We start from the raw sequence: 17,524 nt of genomic DNA on the forward strand, positions 1-17,524 counted from the left end.
ACAGCTGATTACAGCTGAGGGGGGCGAGACACACGTGTCCTGCATAAACTAACGCTATGCTTCATTTCATTTACTCAAGTGCTGTACTAAGGTAAAGAATGTGAGTACCTTTTTCCACCACTGCCTGACAGCAACCATATGGCATCATATCAGTATGAGTTCATGGTGTTGGCAAATGCTGTGACGATGAGCTCACCTCCATAATATCAGTGTTCCTGATGTGCAGGGCCTCGGCTCCTCCACAGTAGAGGTACTGCATCACCAGCTGCAACCCAGAAAACAACATGTGGAAAGAGTACTCAAAATGTTTCAGGTACTTAAGTATCAATACTGCAATGTAGAAATGTTACTCTGTTAGGCTGCACCCACACCAAAGTATGGTCGCCAGCGGATAAACTCTTTTTGTTCACGGCTGACTAAAACAGAGAGAGTGCATTCTGAGAGGGGGAAAACCGGAGAATTCATCTGATCCAGCATAAACACAAGGTCGGCGCAGCGTGCAGATATCCTCTACTGGCATGAAACCGCTTCTTTCCCATTGAAATGCATTGGCGGAATGGGGAATCCACTCTCATAGGTACTTTGGTGTGGGTGCATCCTTAGGCTACACCCGCACCAAAGTACCTATGAGAGTAGATTCCCCATTCCGCAAATGTATTTAAATGAGAGTGGAGCGTTTTAAAATAAATGTAGTAGAGTAAAAGTACAATATTTGAATCCGAGATGTAGTGGAGTAGAAGTAAAAGTATTGGTAATTGGATAGACTCAAGTACAAATACTTCAGTACAGTACAGTACTTAAGTAAATCTACTTAGTTACTTTACACCACTGCATACAGTACAGCGAGAGGAAGAAGCATGTGGCAAGTATTAACGGTCTTATCACGTTTACCTGAAAAATGTGATATTTCACATGGCTGATTTCAATGCACGTGTTTTCTCCCAAGGGCCTGTTTGCTAGAAGCGTCTTGAACCTTTTAGAGAGAGAGAGAGAGAGAGAGAGAGAGAGAGAGAGAGAGACAGAGAGACAGAGAGACAGAGAGACAGACAGAGAGACAGAATATGAAAGATCAGGGCCACGGTCAACCAACTTTAATCTTGATTCAATATTTATTTTGATTGAATTGACGTTCTGAACACTGTAAAGGCATAACAGTGTGTTCCAGCAGAGAATCAAAATCTTCAACAGGCTACTGACTCTCATGGATCAGTACAAATGGATTTCTTTTGTTTTTAGGTTCTGTTTTGAAGGACACACGGCGGCAGAGAGGACTGCCACGGGCGTCAACAGCAGACACTGCTCTATCACGTTGTTACCCCTTGCTCATGTTCTGACTAGCCAGATCAATCAAGCCATAATGCAATATGTCCAAAGTGGTTGGACGTCCTCTCTCTCAGGAGGACCCGAGGGGGCGGCTTGCGCCAAATTCAGGGCACACCAGCAGTATTTTTGGAGCTTACCCATTGGGTGAAAAAAAACCCTGGTGGGTTTTTTCTTTCACTTTGCAGGTCTCTAAAACAGGGGTCTTCAACGTTTTCAGGCCAAGGACCCCTTAGCTGAGAGAGAGATGAAGCAGGGACCCCCAGATTCCATATACCTTCATCGTTTGATAGCACAATCATCAGTGTATTTTGGATTCATGACAATTCGTGTTATCAGATATGTAACGACTTGAACCGTCACTACTTAATAAACTTGACCTTTCACTCTGTACTTAGTCTGCTCTTTTTCCCCCTTTACACCAAACCTCTTTGCCGAAAATAGCAGATCTACAAGCTCACAACGCCCGTTGTGAGCTTGTAGATCGGCTATTTTTGGCTAAAGTTCTCAGAATATGGACGTTAGGGTTCAAGTGGTTAATATAAAAAAGGAGAAAGATCACACAAAGATTTGAAGGACCCCCTTTAGTAACTCTGAGGACCCCCTGTTGAAAACATTCATGTAGTTTTACAACCCAAAAACTCTGAATGTAAATATGAATATTTTGAGTGTTCATTCACTATGAACTTTTTAAATGAAACTTGTAGAACAGATAGACATAAATAAGCTTTGAGCATCTGCCTATACCTTTTCGATCTGCCAGAAAGAAATGTTGGATTACAATGTGAAATGGTTTGTGATAATGTTGATGATCGAAATAAACCAAACTAAAACGCTATAATAATCTGGTTTTCATATCAGCACTCACTGACAAATCTGGTTTGAGGCAGGGCACAAAACAGTGATTCAACTAGCGTATTATCTATAAATTCGAATGTGGTCATAAGGAAATTTCACAAATTCCTTATCGTCGGTGTCGGGTGGAAACCTCGTATCTCCAAGTTTCAACTGTGTACGTTCTTTCGCAAAGTAAAGCCCTGCTTCATCATTCAAGGCCGTCGCACAAAACAACTAGGCGTTGTGTGCTTGTAGATCGGCTGTTAATCCTCTTAATTAAGCATGTTTAAAGATCTGATTGGTGATTTTTAACTGCACTATGGAGAGCAATGTTATTTATGTCTTGTCTAAACTAAACTAAAACATTTTGTTTGCATTTTGGATATTAGAATATAGAGGGGTCAAACTACTGTCCTTTTGAAGGGAACCTTCAGCATCCCAGTCCTTTATCAGCATCTCATGCACCTTCATTTCATGGCTCTGTGGCTTTCCCTGTTGCTTCTCTTCTTATTACATGTTTTTATTGCTTGACCAAATTCGGAACATGTTTTTATTGCTTGACCAAATTCAGACACATGTACAAACATAAAAGCAATATTGAAAATAAAACCACATAGTCTAAAATGAAATAAATACAAATAACACCCAGTGTGAAGAGAGCGGAGCTACTTGAGTTAATTAAGCAACCCACGTACAAACGGAGCCCAACTGAGTCTAGACAGACACAGGACAAACAGACAAAGCTACTGTAGATGTAGGTGCAGATAGCACCGCTCAAAAATACAAAATTACAAAATAAAGAAAACTAAAAACAAGAAAAAAAAAGAAAACAAAAAAGAAACTATCGTACAAGTACATTTCCAGTTCTCAAAGTGGGGTCTGGGGACACCGAAGGGGTCCTTGCGGGAGCTAAATTATTGGTAACTCTGAGAGTGTACATATGGAACCAAATGGAGCAGAAAGGGTCCATGTTCCATGTGTACACCGCCAGAGTTATGGGGGGTCTGAGACCTAATGGCGGTCCTCGAAATGCCAGCAGTATGAGATTTTCACACAACACCATTATACCTCCCACCCGCATAACCACTGAGCAAAAAAACACTTGCGATACAAAATGTATTGTGGAATAAGGACCGGCCACACGACTAGAGTGCCTTCAAAATCATGATAATCGTTTCCACACCCAGATAGGGAGCCAATATTGTCCTGAAAGCATGTAAGCAACCTTATGATTAATGTTATGGGTACATTGGATAAGTTGCCTAGTCATCTCATCTCTCCAGTCTCTGAAATTGACGTGACTTTGTCTTTTTTGAATTCCAATGCCTCAACACTATCTGCATCCTGTTATGAGAGTTGGTTTCACCCAAGAACAAACTTAAGTTGTGACCAAGGTAATTCATTATATATATACTAATATGAAAAAATATATCAAATAAATAATGAACAAAAATGAACAATGTACATGTACAATCATCTTTGTTTTAGTTTTTCCACCGTCATATTTGATGTCATGCATTATTTTATCCTGATCGATCCATTTCTAAAGGTTCAAGGTGTTCTTTATCGTTACGTCTTGTGTTACAGTGCATAAGAGTAAAACATATTGTGGTTCTGGCTTCCTCACAACATTGTAGAAGCATAAATAATAACAACACTATACAGAATATAAAACAGGGAAAATAAACAAAAAAGGAATAATAAGGAGTTCTGCCGTTGTCCTAGCCCTTAAGGTGCTTGAAGGTTCTTACTACTAAGTTAGCAACATCTATACTATAAAAACCTACTTTAAACACATCGTTGTGCATACAGGCTGCCTCTGACCGCAGACAGCCAGTCAGTGCTTGAGCAAGCCATAAAGTGACCTATGCCATTATCCTTGGCATTAGTCCAACATACATACTCGCTTCCGACCGCAGACAGGCAGTCGGGGTGGAAAATCTAGTTAGGTGGAAATGACCGCGGCCTACATGGGGAGTTGCGTCATGATCCTAGGGATCCAGGGAAAAAAATGTTGTTCGATTGTACGACCTACGGTTCAAGAGTTTATAGGCCAAAACCTGAAGCCGGAAAAAGCATGTTATTCGATTGTACGACCTACGGTTCAAGAGTTTATAGGCCAAAGCGTGAAGCCGGCCTGTTATAGTGCAACCAAACCTTGGGTAGAGGTTCTTCCGTGGCCTACTGGGATCGGCACAGCAGTGTTCGACACACAAATACGAACAAAGACACGCAGACAGGGGTGAAAACATGCATGTCTCGAGCTGTGGACTGCCAAGATAGTGCTACATTCCTCCAGTGCTCTTCTGTAGCTTCTGATCCTTGCTGAGTCCAAGTCCGTCCAGGGCAGCGATCGCCTCTCCATCAGCAGTGGTCAGGGGACGCTCACAATTAATCTCAATCTCCGGTTCTGGTTCTCCTTTCAGTAATGTTTTCCACCAGATCTTTTCCCACTTATTGAGTGATAGAAGGATGTAACGTCCAGGTTCAAATTTACATTTCGATTTGTCAGCGTCAACTGTGTGGGGAAACCCACCCTGTAACATTACTTTCTCTTCTGATCCTTCCGTCAAAGAGACATGTACACTGCTGTTGTCCAGGTTAACCTTCACCTGTCTCCCCTTGATAGCTGTTTTAGGGACATATACACACACCTCCACATACGAGTGATCTTGAGACCATTTGTAGTTCTTTGTAGGCCCTTTAGAACTTTCTGTGTTAGACTGTAATTGCTCCTGACCCGCTTCAGTTGTGTTTGCGCTTGTTGCAGTCGTCCGGTCTCCCTGCGATGGCTGGACAGGATCGCTGCTGGGGAGCGGAGGCCTGGAGGCTGTATTTGGGAATTCCATGGCACCTGAGGAAGAGTTCGTCTCTGACTGGGCACCTGCGGCATTCTGTTCCAATGTCTCTTCTAGCTGCTGTGCACACTCGACTGATGGTTGGACAGGATCGCTGCTAGGGTGCAGAGGGCCGAATGCTGAATCGGAGGCTTCCACGGCACATGAGGTAGAGTTTGTCGTCTCTGTCTGGGCATCCGCTGCATTCTGTTCTAAGGTCACCTCTTGCTGCTGTGCACACTCGACTGACGGCTGGACAGGATCGCTGCCGGGGTGCAGAGGGCCGGAGGCACCTGAGCTAGAGTTCGTCTGTATTGGGGCATCCGCGCAATTCTGTTCCAATGTCTCTTCTAGCTGCTGTGCACACTCGACTGATGACTCCAATGTCTTCTCTTGCGGCTGTTCACACTCGATTGGCGGTTGGCCGGGATCGCTGCTGGGGAGCGGAGGATCTGAGGATTCCATGGCACCAGAGGTAGGGTCGGCCTCTGTCTGGGCATCCGCAGCCTTCTGTTCCAATGTCTCTTCTTGCTGCTTTGCACACTCGACTTCAAACTCTGGAACAGCTTTGGTCTCCTCCTCTGGCAGACTACCAGCTCTGGTTTCCTCCTCTCTCAGCTGTCTATCTCTGTCCTGCTCCGCAATCTGCTCAAACAACTTGAATGATGTATGGACTATTTTCTCGGCCACACCAGGAAGGAACCCCACTCGGTCATCGGGACCTGATGACAGATGGTAGAAGTCTGTCTTGCGATACAGAAACCCAAAATAGATCTGTATTAAGTCTTCTATGTTTCCAACATTCTGCAAGATGCCAAAGAAGGTGTCGTCGTACATTTCTGTCATTTCCAACGGCGACGCCATTGGAAGTTAATAACACTGAAATTGATTTAGTAATGCTTAGAAAGGCAAGACCCAGGGGTGCTCAGTTACGATTCATACGGTTAGTCGGAACAGAAATGACAACAGCCCGAACAGTATACTATTTAAGTACCCAGCCTGGTCACAGAGGTGTGACATATATTACGCCTCTCAGCCAAAGCCATAAATGGTTATTACATTCTGACCTCACATGTGATTACGTGAGGTCGGAACGTATTAAGCATGTATGGCTTTCTGCTTCCTGATTGGCTAAGTTGACCGTAATAATTTTTGCTGCTTCCTGATTGGCTAAGTTGACAGTAATAATTGTTGCTGCTTCCTGATTGGCTAAGTTGACCGTAATATTTTTTGCCCGAGAATACAGCTTCCTGATTGGCTATGTTGACCGGGTCGGCCTCATCCCCTATCTCGCCTCTTCCTCACACCCAACAGTTTTGGGAGGTTGCAAGTGTGGTTGCATATTTATTGCCTGGATAGCCAGAAGGTCACCACTCCCCCATAGAACCCCCATAGAACTCAACTGCACCAATCAGAATCAGACTTAGTCTATAATGGTGATGACGTCACCAAGAACGCTGCTCCCGATTGGCTATGTTGACCGTAATACTTTTTAGCCTTGCTGATTGGCTATGTTGACCGTAATAATTTTTGGCCTTCCTGATTGGCTATGTTTACGTGATAGTTTTTGGCCGGACTAGAACAATAGTGTGGCAACCACACGAACTAGAAAGATGCAATTCTGGGAAATTGCAAGTGTAGTTGCCGTTTTTACACCTACCCATTCAAGTCAATGGGGTTACTCTATAAAGGTGACGTCACCGTGAATGCTGCTTCCTCATCGGCTAAAAGTTTATCTAGAAATAATAAAGCTGCACTAACTAGGACTATAGTGTGTTGCCCTGCTGGGCAACCACACTAATTATAGTTATAATATATCGTCGAAGTCGGGTGGAAACCTCGTATCTCCCAAGTTTCAAATTTGTACATTCTTTTGCAAAGTAAAGCCATGCTTCATCGTACAAGGCCGTCGCACAAAAGTAGTGAAAACAGCAGATCTACAAGCACACAACGCCTAGCGGTGCGAGGCGCTGTGTGCTTGTAGATCTGCTAGTTTAAATCATTTTTAAAATGATAAATGCAAAATGAACGGTTTTGGACATAAACGTTTTCCACCCGACAACGACGATATAATATATAATATATATAAGCACTCATATAAGTATAAGCACTCAAACATTTTCACAGTGGTTCTCAAAGTGTGGTCCCCAGGGGTCCTTGGGGAGGTTACAGGTGGTCCCCAGTTAAATGTATGTACTAGTGAGCGGTGCAAACACGACACATGTGCATATCTCCTTGTATGATTGTTATAGTTTTTAATACTAAAACACACAAAGTGAAACGTAAGAGCTGTTTGCACTTGTAAAAAACATCAAATTGTGAAACTAATTCCCACTGTATGTAGTTGTCTTTATTTCATTTGAGATGACCTCCTGTTCTTTTCTTTCCCATGAGTTTTTGCTTAATCTGACAGTTTTTAGAAGGTTTTTGTTGTATTGAACTTCAAATGAACTGTTCGGCATCGTTTGAATCAGTTCATATGTCAATTATTAACTTTACTGTACATAACTGAGCGGGGGAGTCCAGATCCATGCCTCCATGACCATAATCCTTTTCTTTCACATTCCGTTTCCAAAAATAAAGACGCCAGCCTGCCTTAAGATGTCAAATATGAACTGAGCTGGAGTCTGAGGCCATGCCTCCATGGCCATAATCCTTCTCTATCAATCCTTTTCTGACATAATCCTTTTTATATCAAATGCAGATGTCACAGTCTGCTTTAAGAAATTCATTACTTCAGTAATACAAAAAAAATCACACTTGTGTGCAGTGAGCGGTGCTGCTGCTGCTGATGATAGACCCACATGACATGGCTTTGAGTGTATGTTCCCATGGTACCAAATACTGATATTTGACCCACTATCCCTGACCCTAAATATGATTGATTATGTTTTTAGTTTATGGCCAGATATGGAGATGTCTGACATCATAGACTATGAAGTCAAGTCTACCCCTCTTGGGAGGATAGACTTGGTCTAAGACGTCAGTCATCTATGATGTTGATGACGTTATATGCCCTTCATATTTGGCCAGTTTCAATCAGATCCAACAAACATTCACTTTCATTCAAAAAAATATAAAGCGGTATGCAGAAAAAAAAGTGTGGGGGCGGCACTAACCTGGCCTACAGTCCAGTGTGCACAAGACACTTGACGATAATCAATTCAGGTCGTTGTTACAGACAAACAGACACAGATGTCGGGCTAGGCCCCAACAGAGGCACGCAATATTCCGAAATGTTCAGGAACTGAACTTCGTTGGCATAATCTGGTGCTGATCGTGCAAGATTAGCTGTCGACTGACACACACTATTCGAGTGACATACAGACAAACACCTTTCCTTCTTGACAGCCCGCCCTTTAGTTGCCATGGTAAAAAAAAGGTCATAAAAAAAAGATTTAGGAACAGCCAGAATGGAAGCATTTGAGGATCTCATGGAGCAAATGGGCACATATCTGCCCATTTAAGCCACACTTTATACTAGTGGTGTGACATGGCAAAAACTGACAAAGTACAAGCTGGGCTGGTGAACCGCCTGGTGAACCCTCAGCATTCCAACCATTTCGCAGCATCTCATGAACTTTCATTTCATGGCTGTGGCTTGCTTGTGCTTTGGCTTCTGAAAGTTGTCTGATCGAATTCTGTCCAGAAGTAGCTCGGCACGGACGGCCCTCTTCATCAACTGTGATGCTCCACATTGAGGCTATGCTGATGGTGTACACAAAGCCATTCACAGAGCCATACCTTCAAATGAAAAGTATTTAGGGATTGGCTTCCGTGGCCTTCGGCCATAAGAAAAACAGCGCTGATCGGTGTAGGATTGCGACATTTGGACATACATAACAAATTAATGTTCTGCCAGACAGTAGCCCCTTAGGTAACACTTTGTGAAAAAAAAAAAAAAAGGAAAATGTTCATAGAACAAAAGATTTAGGAAGCATTTGAGGTTCTCAGGGAGCAAATCGTCTTGAGTTTTATGCTTCATCCTGCAATGGTGCCACACAGCAACAAAAAATGAAGTGACATGCTGTGTCTCAGCTTTTTTGCCATTTTCTAAAGTAAATATATATATTTTTATCAATTTCTTCAATTTCTGCTTGAAATATTTCACAAATAATTACATCGAAGGTTCTCCATTAAACACATTCAACCCCTCGCCTCATGCACACATCCAAGCAATACATTCATAATGGACAACAGGCGAGGTCACTCTTTAACTGCTGCCTGGAAAGCCTTGGTTCTGGACGTTGAACATTGAGGGGTCAAACTGCTGCCCTTTGTATGGCGAGCCTTCGGCGTCCCAACCCTTCTGCAGCATCTCGTGCACCTTCAGCTCACTGCTCTGTGGCTTGCCCTGCATCTTCTGCATGTTGTCAAACCTAAGTTTGTCCAGGGCGGCGCGCTCCTCTTCGTCGACTGTGGCCAGGGGGCGCTCGCACTGAATCTTGCTGATGTCAATCTCCGTCTCTCCGATCAGCAACGCGCTCCACCAGATCTCTGCACACTTATTGAGCGAAAGATAAACGCAGCGTCCAGGTTCCAGGCTCCACACTGAATCTTCAGGGTTAATCTTCTGCTTCAGCTCCCCCTCCAGCAGTACTTTCTCCTCCGCCCCTTCCCTCACACAGACACGCACGCTGGTGGCCTGAATGTTAACCACCACCTGAGAGCCCTTCACAACCTGTTTGGGGACATTTATGCGGACCTCCACGTCAGCGTAGTCTTGAGACCACCTGTAGTGGCCCCTCACGGCCCCGTTATAGCTTTCGGGGTCGGCCTGGAATATCGCCTGACTTCCGTCATCTGGTGTTTTGCCGGTCTCCTGGTCTTCATCCTGTGACTCCTGGGCAGGATCGCTGTCTGCGACCAGAGGGCCGGAGGCCGAATCGGATTCAGTGGAGGAAGAGGACTCCACGGCAGCTGGGGTAGAAGTCTCCACAGCAGCTGGGGTAGAGGTCTCCATTGCAGCTGAGGTTGAAGTCTCCACAGCAGCTGGGGTAGAAGTCTCCACAGCAGCTGGGGTAGACGTCTCCATTGCAGCTGAGGTTGAAGTCTCCATTGCAGCTGGGGCAGAAGTCTCCATTGCAGCTGGGGCAGAAGTCTCCATTGCAGCTGGAGTAGAAGTTTCCATTGAAGCTGGGGCAGAAGTCTCCATTGCAGCTGGAGTAGAAGTCTCCATTGCAGCTGAGGTTGAAGTCTCCATTGCAGTTGGGGCAGAAATCTCAATTGCAGCTGGGGCAGAAGTTTCCATTGCAGCTGGGGTAGAGGTCTCCACGGCAGCTGGGGTGCAGGTCTCCTTCTGGGCATCCACAGAATTCTGTGCCAATGTCATCTGCTCCTGCTGCTGCTGCTCCACCTCAAGCTCTTCGATCGCTGGAGTTGCAGCTTTGGCTTCCTCCTCTTTCAGCCGCCGCTGCTCTGCAATCTGTGCAAACAACTTGACCGTGTTCAGGACCATCTTCTCGGCGACGCCGGGAGGGAACCCCACTCTGTCGCTGGGACTTGACGTCACGCGATAGAAGTCCGTCTTGCGGTACAGGAAGCCAAAGTAGATCTCTAGAAAGTCGGGTACGCTTTCAACATTCTGCAAGATGCCGAGCAAAGTGCTGTCGTACATTTCTGTCATTTCCAGCGTTGGCGCCATTGTTAACCACTGTAGTGAATTCGATTATAGTGGTTTAGAAAATACTGTTTATGAAAAACACAACTTGGTAAGCAATTCTTCAGAAACTTAGGATTACCAGATAGTAGTTCGAACAGAAATGACACCAGTCTCTCCAACATACGAGTTTAAGTACCCAGGTCTGTCCACATAGGCATGATGTATGTTAAGGCAAAAGCCATATATGGTTATTACACGTATTCTGACATCACATGTAACTGGAAATACTGTTCCTACGAAACAGTGTGGGCTCAAATGTAACGCCACGTATGGGCACAAAGATCTACCCTTTGGCTGCACCTCATTGGCTAAGGGTCCTGCCTTTGTACTGTCGGTACAAAGGCAGTGTCTTACGTCATTTTGAGGAGAACTTGACTGATAGATTACGTCATTTTGAGAACACAATTACATGTGATGTCAGAACGTCGTTGTTGGGTGGAAACCTTGTATGTCCAAATTAGTGAAATTAGCCGATCTACAGGCACCTGTGTGCTTGTAGAGCGAGGCGTTGTGTGCTTGTAGATTTTTGCCAGACCCATGAAATGGGTAGGCCTACATAAGCAAATGTCTGTCCGGGTTTTCTATATAAAGGGTATATATGATGATGACATGATGATGACATGCCTACAAAAGGCATGATGTCATAAATGATGATGACAGACAGGGGGTCTGGCACAACCAGGTTGACCTGGTCTAGTTTTCTTGTAGATTCTATTTTCACTACTTTTGTGCGACACTTTTGTATGATGAAGTAGGACTTTAATTTACGAAAAAACATAAATATTTGAAACTTGGAGATACAAGGTTTCCGCCCGATAGTGACGATATATGTCTATGCCATACCAATTGTACCCTTTGTCAGAATATTTAGTACTAGTCTATGTACTAGTCAGTACATTGATGAGATATTGATGACATCAGGGATCTCCATATATGGGAAGACTTGAAACGGCACATCTGTAGCTTTTAACAGTTTCGAGGCTTGAATTTATTTTAAAGGACAAGAATCGCATGCATCAGCTGGGTGATGATGCTAGGTCGATGCTGAAGAGATGAGTCTCAGCAGCTGACCCTATGGAAATCTGTTGGTGTATACATGCTGTGTGTCATTCTGTCCTCCATTTTTTTAGTCCAAATATGGAGATGACTGATATTATAGCATCTGTAAGTTTATGCCCAAATATAGAGATGTAGTTTTAGGCTTTAGACTTAACATGAAGAAAAAAAGAAGAAAAAAAAGAGAGATTCTTTTTTCAAATTAGCTATAAAAGGAGGTATTACGTTCAGATTGAGACAGTATTTATTGAACATACAGAACGAAAGTGGAATCAAATACCTGCTGGCAGAGAAAAAAAACACATTGAATAGGAAATATACGTGATTCACTCTTTCTTTTCATTCCCTACCGTCTGGTCAAAGCTGTCCCAGACGGCATTGCATGTGAATCCTTGAAACTCAAAATGACAGAAGAGCCTTTGTTTGGGCTTAGCTGCCCGCAGGCTGCGTTACGCAATCAGCGCTTCCCGCATCAGTATTTACACAGCAGACGAGTGCGATAAGTTTTGTCTCTAAACTAATAAATTATTCTTCGGACATCACAGATAATAACTGTAGCACTAAGGGCCGGCTGTAGCTTAGTGTGGTGTTTTCTCAAACTTTCTTTTATTTCAAGGACCTCCATAAAGGGCTTTGCACACAGGACTGTTGCGTTTTCTGCATGATTAAAACGCATTGGATTTGGTGTGCAAGGCTGTGCGGAATCCACATTGCGGATCCGAAGAGTTGTCATAAAAGGAGTCAATGAGTTTTTACCGCATGCGACAAGACGCACAAATCGAACTGGGTTCGATCGGGGGGAAAAGAAACGCTCAGCCGCAGCCACCTGCCGCATGGCAAATTCGGAGCCGGTGTGTATGAGGTCATAGAGAATCAATGTTTTCTTTAAAAAAAAATAATCGTCCGTTTTCTTTTCCGTGCAAGAAAAACGCGTCTGTGTGCAAAGGGCTTAACTCTGAGAGTGTACAAATCCAGTCATTTTTGACCATACGTTTTTCTGATTTCATGTAAAGTGCACATGTGCTGGTTACCAATATAAAACATATGATGTGGCTTTAGACTGGCAGCATGTACAATACAAATTCGGCACTGATCAGTCCAACAGTTTGGGAGATTACAGCCCCGACAAACAAACACAAACAAACAAATACACTGACGGATAACTCCTACACGGAGCCAAGGCTGTATAAATCTAAATGTAAACATTGTCCAGCAGCCGCCCTGTTTGCACAGGCAGTCAGTGGGGTACTACTTTCGTGTGCAAATTATTGTTGTAATGAAACGCTATCAAACTGTTTGAACTGGGATGTGTCTATGATTCTCATAGGCAATAACTCACTCCAGGCCATGATGTATTGTAATGATATCACAGCGAGTGGCGGAATAAAAGGTGTGAGTATCTTTCACAGCCCTTGGCCGTGATATAATGACAATATACCACTGTTTCACAACGTGCCCATAGGGCAGTGTTTCTCAACCTTTTTTCTGCATGGGCACACTTTTCATGTCCCAAGAATCCATGGGCACACCAACATAATACGGGGGTGTAAATATTGTCACTGTCGGGAAGAAACCTTGTATCTCCAAGTTTCAAATTTGTACGTTTCTTCGCAAAGTAAAGCCCTGCTTCATCATACAAAGCTGTCGCACAACACTAGTGAAAACAGCAGATCTACAAGCACACAACGCGTTGTGTGCTTGTAGATCGGATGTTTTCACTAGTTTAAATCATTTTTAAAATGATAAATACAATACTGGCTTTCAAGCTGTTTCAAGGGGCACACTTGACCCTTCTCAGGGGCACACCAAAGGTCCCCAGGCACAGTGGTTGAGAAACACTGCCATAGATAAACAAACAGAAAATAATCTGTATCAATTCAAATTGGGGTCCCTGGCCTAATCCTAATGCATATCAAACTGGGGGTCCTTGAAATGAAGTGTTGAGAAACACTCAAATATAACGTGGCCTGGAGTGAGTTGTTGCTTACAGCAGTGGTTCTCAACCTGTGGGTCCCCAGATGATTAACTTAATGTGCAACATTGTTTTCTCACTCAACAGTAAACAAACCAGCATTAAGTTTAAGTGTATGGAGGGCATCTGCACATTACTAAAGTGACAATTTAAGGACTTTTTAATACCTCTAAAATGACAAATTAAACATTGGCCAAATTGTCAAATATTAGAGGCCGAAATTGTGAAAATTTCAGATCTACATGCTCACAATGCCTCGCAACGCCTCGCAAAAACGTGAGGCGTTGTGAGCATGTCACAATAGAACTGTGTTATACAAAATGTAATGCCTCAACTCTTAGTGCTTGTCAGGGTGATGGGCGTCCCCAGTTAAAATATGATTATTTCGGGGGTCGCGGCCTGAAAAGGTTGAGAACCACTGGCTTACAGTCATGAACTACAGGTGTGCTTACCTGGTGGATGCGGTGAAGAGCAGGACTTTGTGGGCGTAGAAGGGCTTCCCCTCCACCAGAAAGGTCACATCGGACATGTCCTTATTGTTCAGGAAGTGAGGATCTGAAAGATATTCTGTTTAGTTACGCTATTCTAGATTAGTTATCCTCGTCGTCATGAAAAATGCACGGCATGTACGACTTGGCCTTGAGACTAATGAGCCATTCGATGTACATTCATGCAGCATTAATATCATTGTGTCAACTCATTACCTTAAGGCTTTTACATTCTACAAGCACTAGATGGCACCCTAGACACTGCTCATAGGGCTAATATTAAAGGAGTAGTTCACCCCCAAAATGATCTTTTTTCTATTGATTACTCACTCAGAGTTCAATAATATTTTTTTGTATTTGCCGCATTCCTTTGACAAAAAAATTATTATACCGTAGTAAATTTACCCCCATTGATTTCGGATGGGGACCCAAATGGATTTGGGTCCCCATCCGGAAACAATTATTGTCTTAGGAATGCAACAAAAAACTAAAAATATGATTGAACTCAAGTCTCCATGGCATGAGTAATCAATAGAAAAAAAGTCATTTTGGGGGTGAACTACTCCTTTAACACTGCAGTGCATTTATACTGTGTCTGGCGTCCCATTTTGTCAATAGTCACTATCAACAAATCACCATCACAAAGATCCCCTGAAGCCCTCACATGCCGGTTGCTCACCCAGACGCGACGACTGTTTTCTCTTTATCTCCACCAGTTTGGGGATGGGGTACGGCCCGTAGCACTGGGTGAAGATCACAGACAGCTGTTGGCTGATCACCTCGTTCTGATTCAAGAAAAGACAGGGAGACACCACATCACTGATACAAGAGAGACAGGGAGACTAGGGATGGGACCATATGAAAATGTCATATCACGATTATTGTGAACAAAGAAATCGCGATAATCAAAATCCATTATCCTGGGGCGGAATATTTGCCGAAAAATAGCCGATCTACAAGCTTACAACGCGTTGCGTTGCAACGTGTTGTGAGCTTGTAGATCGGCTATTTTTTAGCAAAGACATTTGATAGAGAGTGAAAAAAGACTGTATCAAGTACGTATATTATAAGTACTATTTAACAATTATAGAGGGTTTAAGTGGTACCGGATATGCAGCTCGGCAAATAAAAGGTGAATTGATCCCAGTGCATGACAAAAGCATCCCAAAGCAGCGGGTGCAGGTTTGTTGGCGCTGGTTTTCTAAATCTACACCATATCCAAGTCTTTTAATTTAGATTTAATCTCCACCAGGTGGAGATCTCTGATCGTCTGGCTACTAGGGCTTATGACTTATCTTAAGACCTGGAGGTGTCTTAAGTTAAGACACGCAAAATAGGGCCCTGGGGGTCAGTTCCCCCAGCTTGGCCGGGCGCTCCAACAAACAGAACTGATTGCAGAGGAGGTTGACCTCTGTCACTGCACTAGCGACTCCCAGCAAAACGCCAACATGGTGCCTGTTGGAACTGGGAGGGATAGTGTGTTCTTCTACATGCGTTACTCCCTCCAGGTGAAACTCGTCGCTGTCAAATGAAAAGCAGCGTCACCTTCCCCTGCCCTAAGCCATCACTAGAGGATGGCAGTGACAGGTACAATATAAACACTGGGGGAAATGACAATGACAAAATGAAAAAAGGCTGCACGTGCAGAGCTACATCTGTGACCAGCTCAACTTGTATCACATTCAAGCAAGTGTTAAAGGAGTCATCCAGACCAAAACACATATAGGGTTAAATCTGTCTTTTATCATACCCCTTTATACCTGCTTTAGTCGATTTTTTTCATAGCTGCCCCTGTTGCTAGATTTCGTCTGCCCCTGTTGCTAGATTTTGCGGGCCCTCTCATAACTAACAGAGTAGATAGACTTTATACTAGTGCGGTTATTTCTTCAGCTTCAAAGTTAGTATTTTTTTACTGGATTGTGTTTACACAACGTCCTGAGACCAACCAAACTGCTGTTTTGACCTCACAGGCACCCTTACTTGTCAAACGTCTTTTGCTCTGCACCAGAGCAGGGAGAGGAGAGGCTAGAAAGGGAGGGGAGGGAGGGGTCGGTTTGACAAGTAAGGGTGTCTGTGAGGTCAAAACAGCGGTGTGGTTGGTCTCAGGACGTTGTGTAAACACAATCCAATAAAAAATTACTAACTTTGAAGCTGAAGAAATAACCGCACTAGTATAAAGTCTATCTACTCTGTTAGTTATGAGAGGGCCTGCGAAATCTAGCAACAGGGGCAGCCGAAAATCTAGCAACAGGGGCAGCTATGAAAAAAATTGACTAAAGCAGGTATGAAGGGGTATGATAAAAGGCAGATTTAACCCTATATGTGTTTTGGTCTGGATGACTCCTTTAAAGTTAGACATACATTCAAAATCTTGTCAGAAAATGATTAAATGACTATGAGATGTGTTCAACGACACCCACTGTTCCTCGGACAGGGCTCAATAGGGAACACTACTGTATGTGAGAACAAGAGAGTCTCCCCTGCCATCCACCTGAGATGTTCTGTGGATGTGTGTGCATGAATGAATTAATGCATGAATTAATTAATAATTTTATTTTTGTATCTGGCTGCCTTTCACAGCCCATCCCTTCGCCCATCCCTTTGCAAAGTAAAGCCCTGCTTCATCATGCAAGGCTGTCGTTGCGTGCTTGTAGATCGGCTGATGATGGTGTTGCACGGAAACAGCAGATCTACAAGTCACAGAAGTGTGACCCTATTCCAGGGGTTCCCAAACCTTTTTGTCACAGGGCACCCCATAAATATATTTTTTAATCCGAGGCACCCCTACATTATAATTTTCACTCCCAGCACCTTATATTTATAGCATATCATCTTTGTCGGGTGGAAACCTTGTATGTCCAAAACCGTTTTACTAATCTAGTGAAAACAGCCGATCTACAAGCATGTAGATCGGCTGTTTTCACTAGTTTTGTGCGACAGTCTTGTATGATGAAGCAGGGCTTTTCTTTACCAAAAGACGTACACATTTGAAACTTGGAGATACAAGGTTTCTGCCCGACAGTGACGGTATTTTACTGATTATGTTGCGAGGAAAACGTTGCGATAATAGCCATTTTAAAGCTGACTGAAAATAACTTTGTACTTCAAGTTTAAAATTATACTAAATATTTTGTTCAAGTGTCCAAATAAATTCCAAATAATATCAAATTATCTCGCGGCAACCCTGGACTGCCGTCGCGGCACCCCGGGGTGCCCCGTCCGTCACCCACTTTGAAAACCCCTGCCCTATTCCACCATGATGCTCAACGTGTGACTGCGCTGCCTTTTTTCTCTCACACATGCCAAGTGAGCTCACAGATATCACTTGGAACAAACAAACAGTGCACACAGT

The 17,524-nt window shown here is 43.6% G+C and overlaps 2 protein-coding genes across 2 annotated transcripts in view; both read right to left on the reverse strand.

The window, feature by feature from the left end:
- The window catches only part of btbd11b (BTB (POZ) domain containing 11b), a gene marked incomplete at both ends in the record, with an annotated part of 195,861 nt that overhangs the window by 2,739 nt on the left and 175,598 nt on the right, over positions 1–17,524 (reverse strand). The window contains 4 exons of the mRNA XM_080736565.1: positions 197–265; positions 892–973; positions 14,137–14,239; positions 14,852–14,957. Of these exons, the coding sequence (XP_080592691.1) occupies positions 197–265; positions 892–973; positions 14,137–14,239; positions 14,852–14,957 (360 nt within the window). The remainder of the gene's footprint in view (positions 1–196; positions 266–891; positions 974–14,136; positions 14,240–14,851; positions 14,958–17,524) is intronic.
- LOC308293588 (nudC domain-containing protein 3-like) lies at positions 9,208–10,638 on the reverse strand (the record flags this gene model as incomplete). Its single annotated transcript, XM_080736176.1, has 1 exon — positions 9,208–10,638. The coding sequence occupies one exon, from the start codon at positions 10,636–10,638 to the stop codon at positions 9,208–9,210; it is 1,431 nt and encodes a 476-aa protein (XP_080592302.1).

This window comes from Nannobrachium achirus (genome assembly GCF_963921795.1).
Source record: "Nannobrachium achirus genome assembly, chromosome: 11".
In the NCBI taxonomy this organism is placed as follows: domain Eukaryota; kingdom Metazoa; phylum Chordata; class Actinopteri; order Myctophiformes; family Myctophidae; genus Nannobrachium; species Nannobrachium achirus.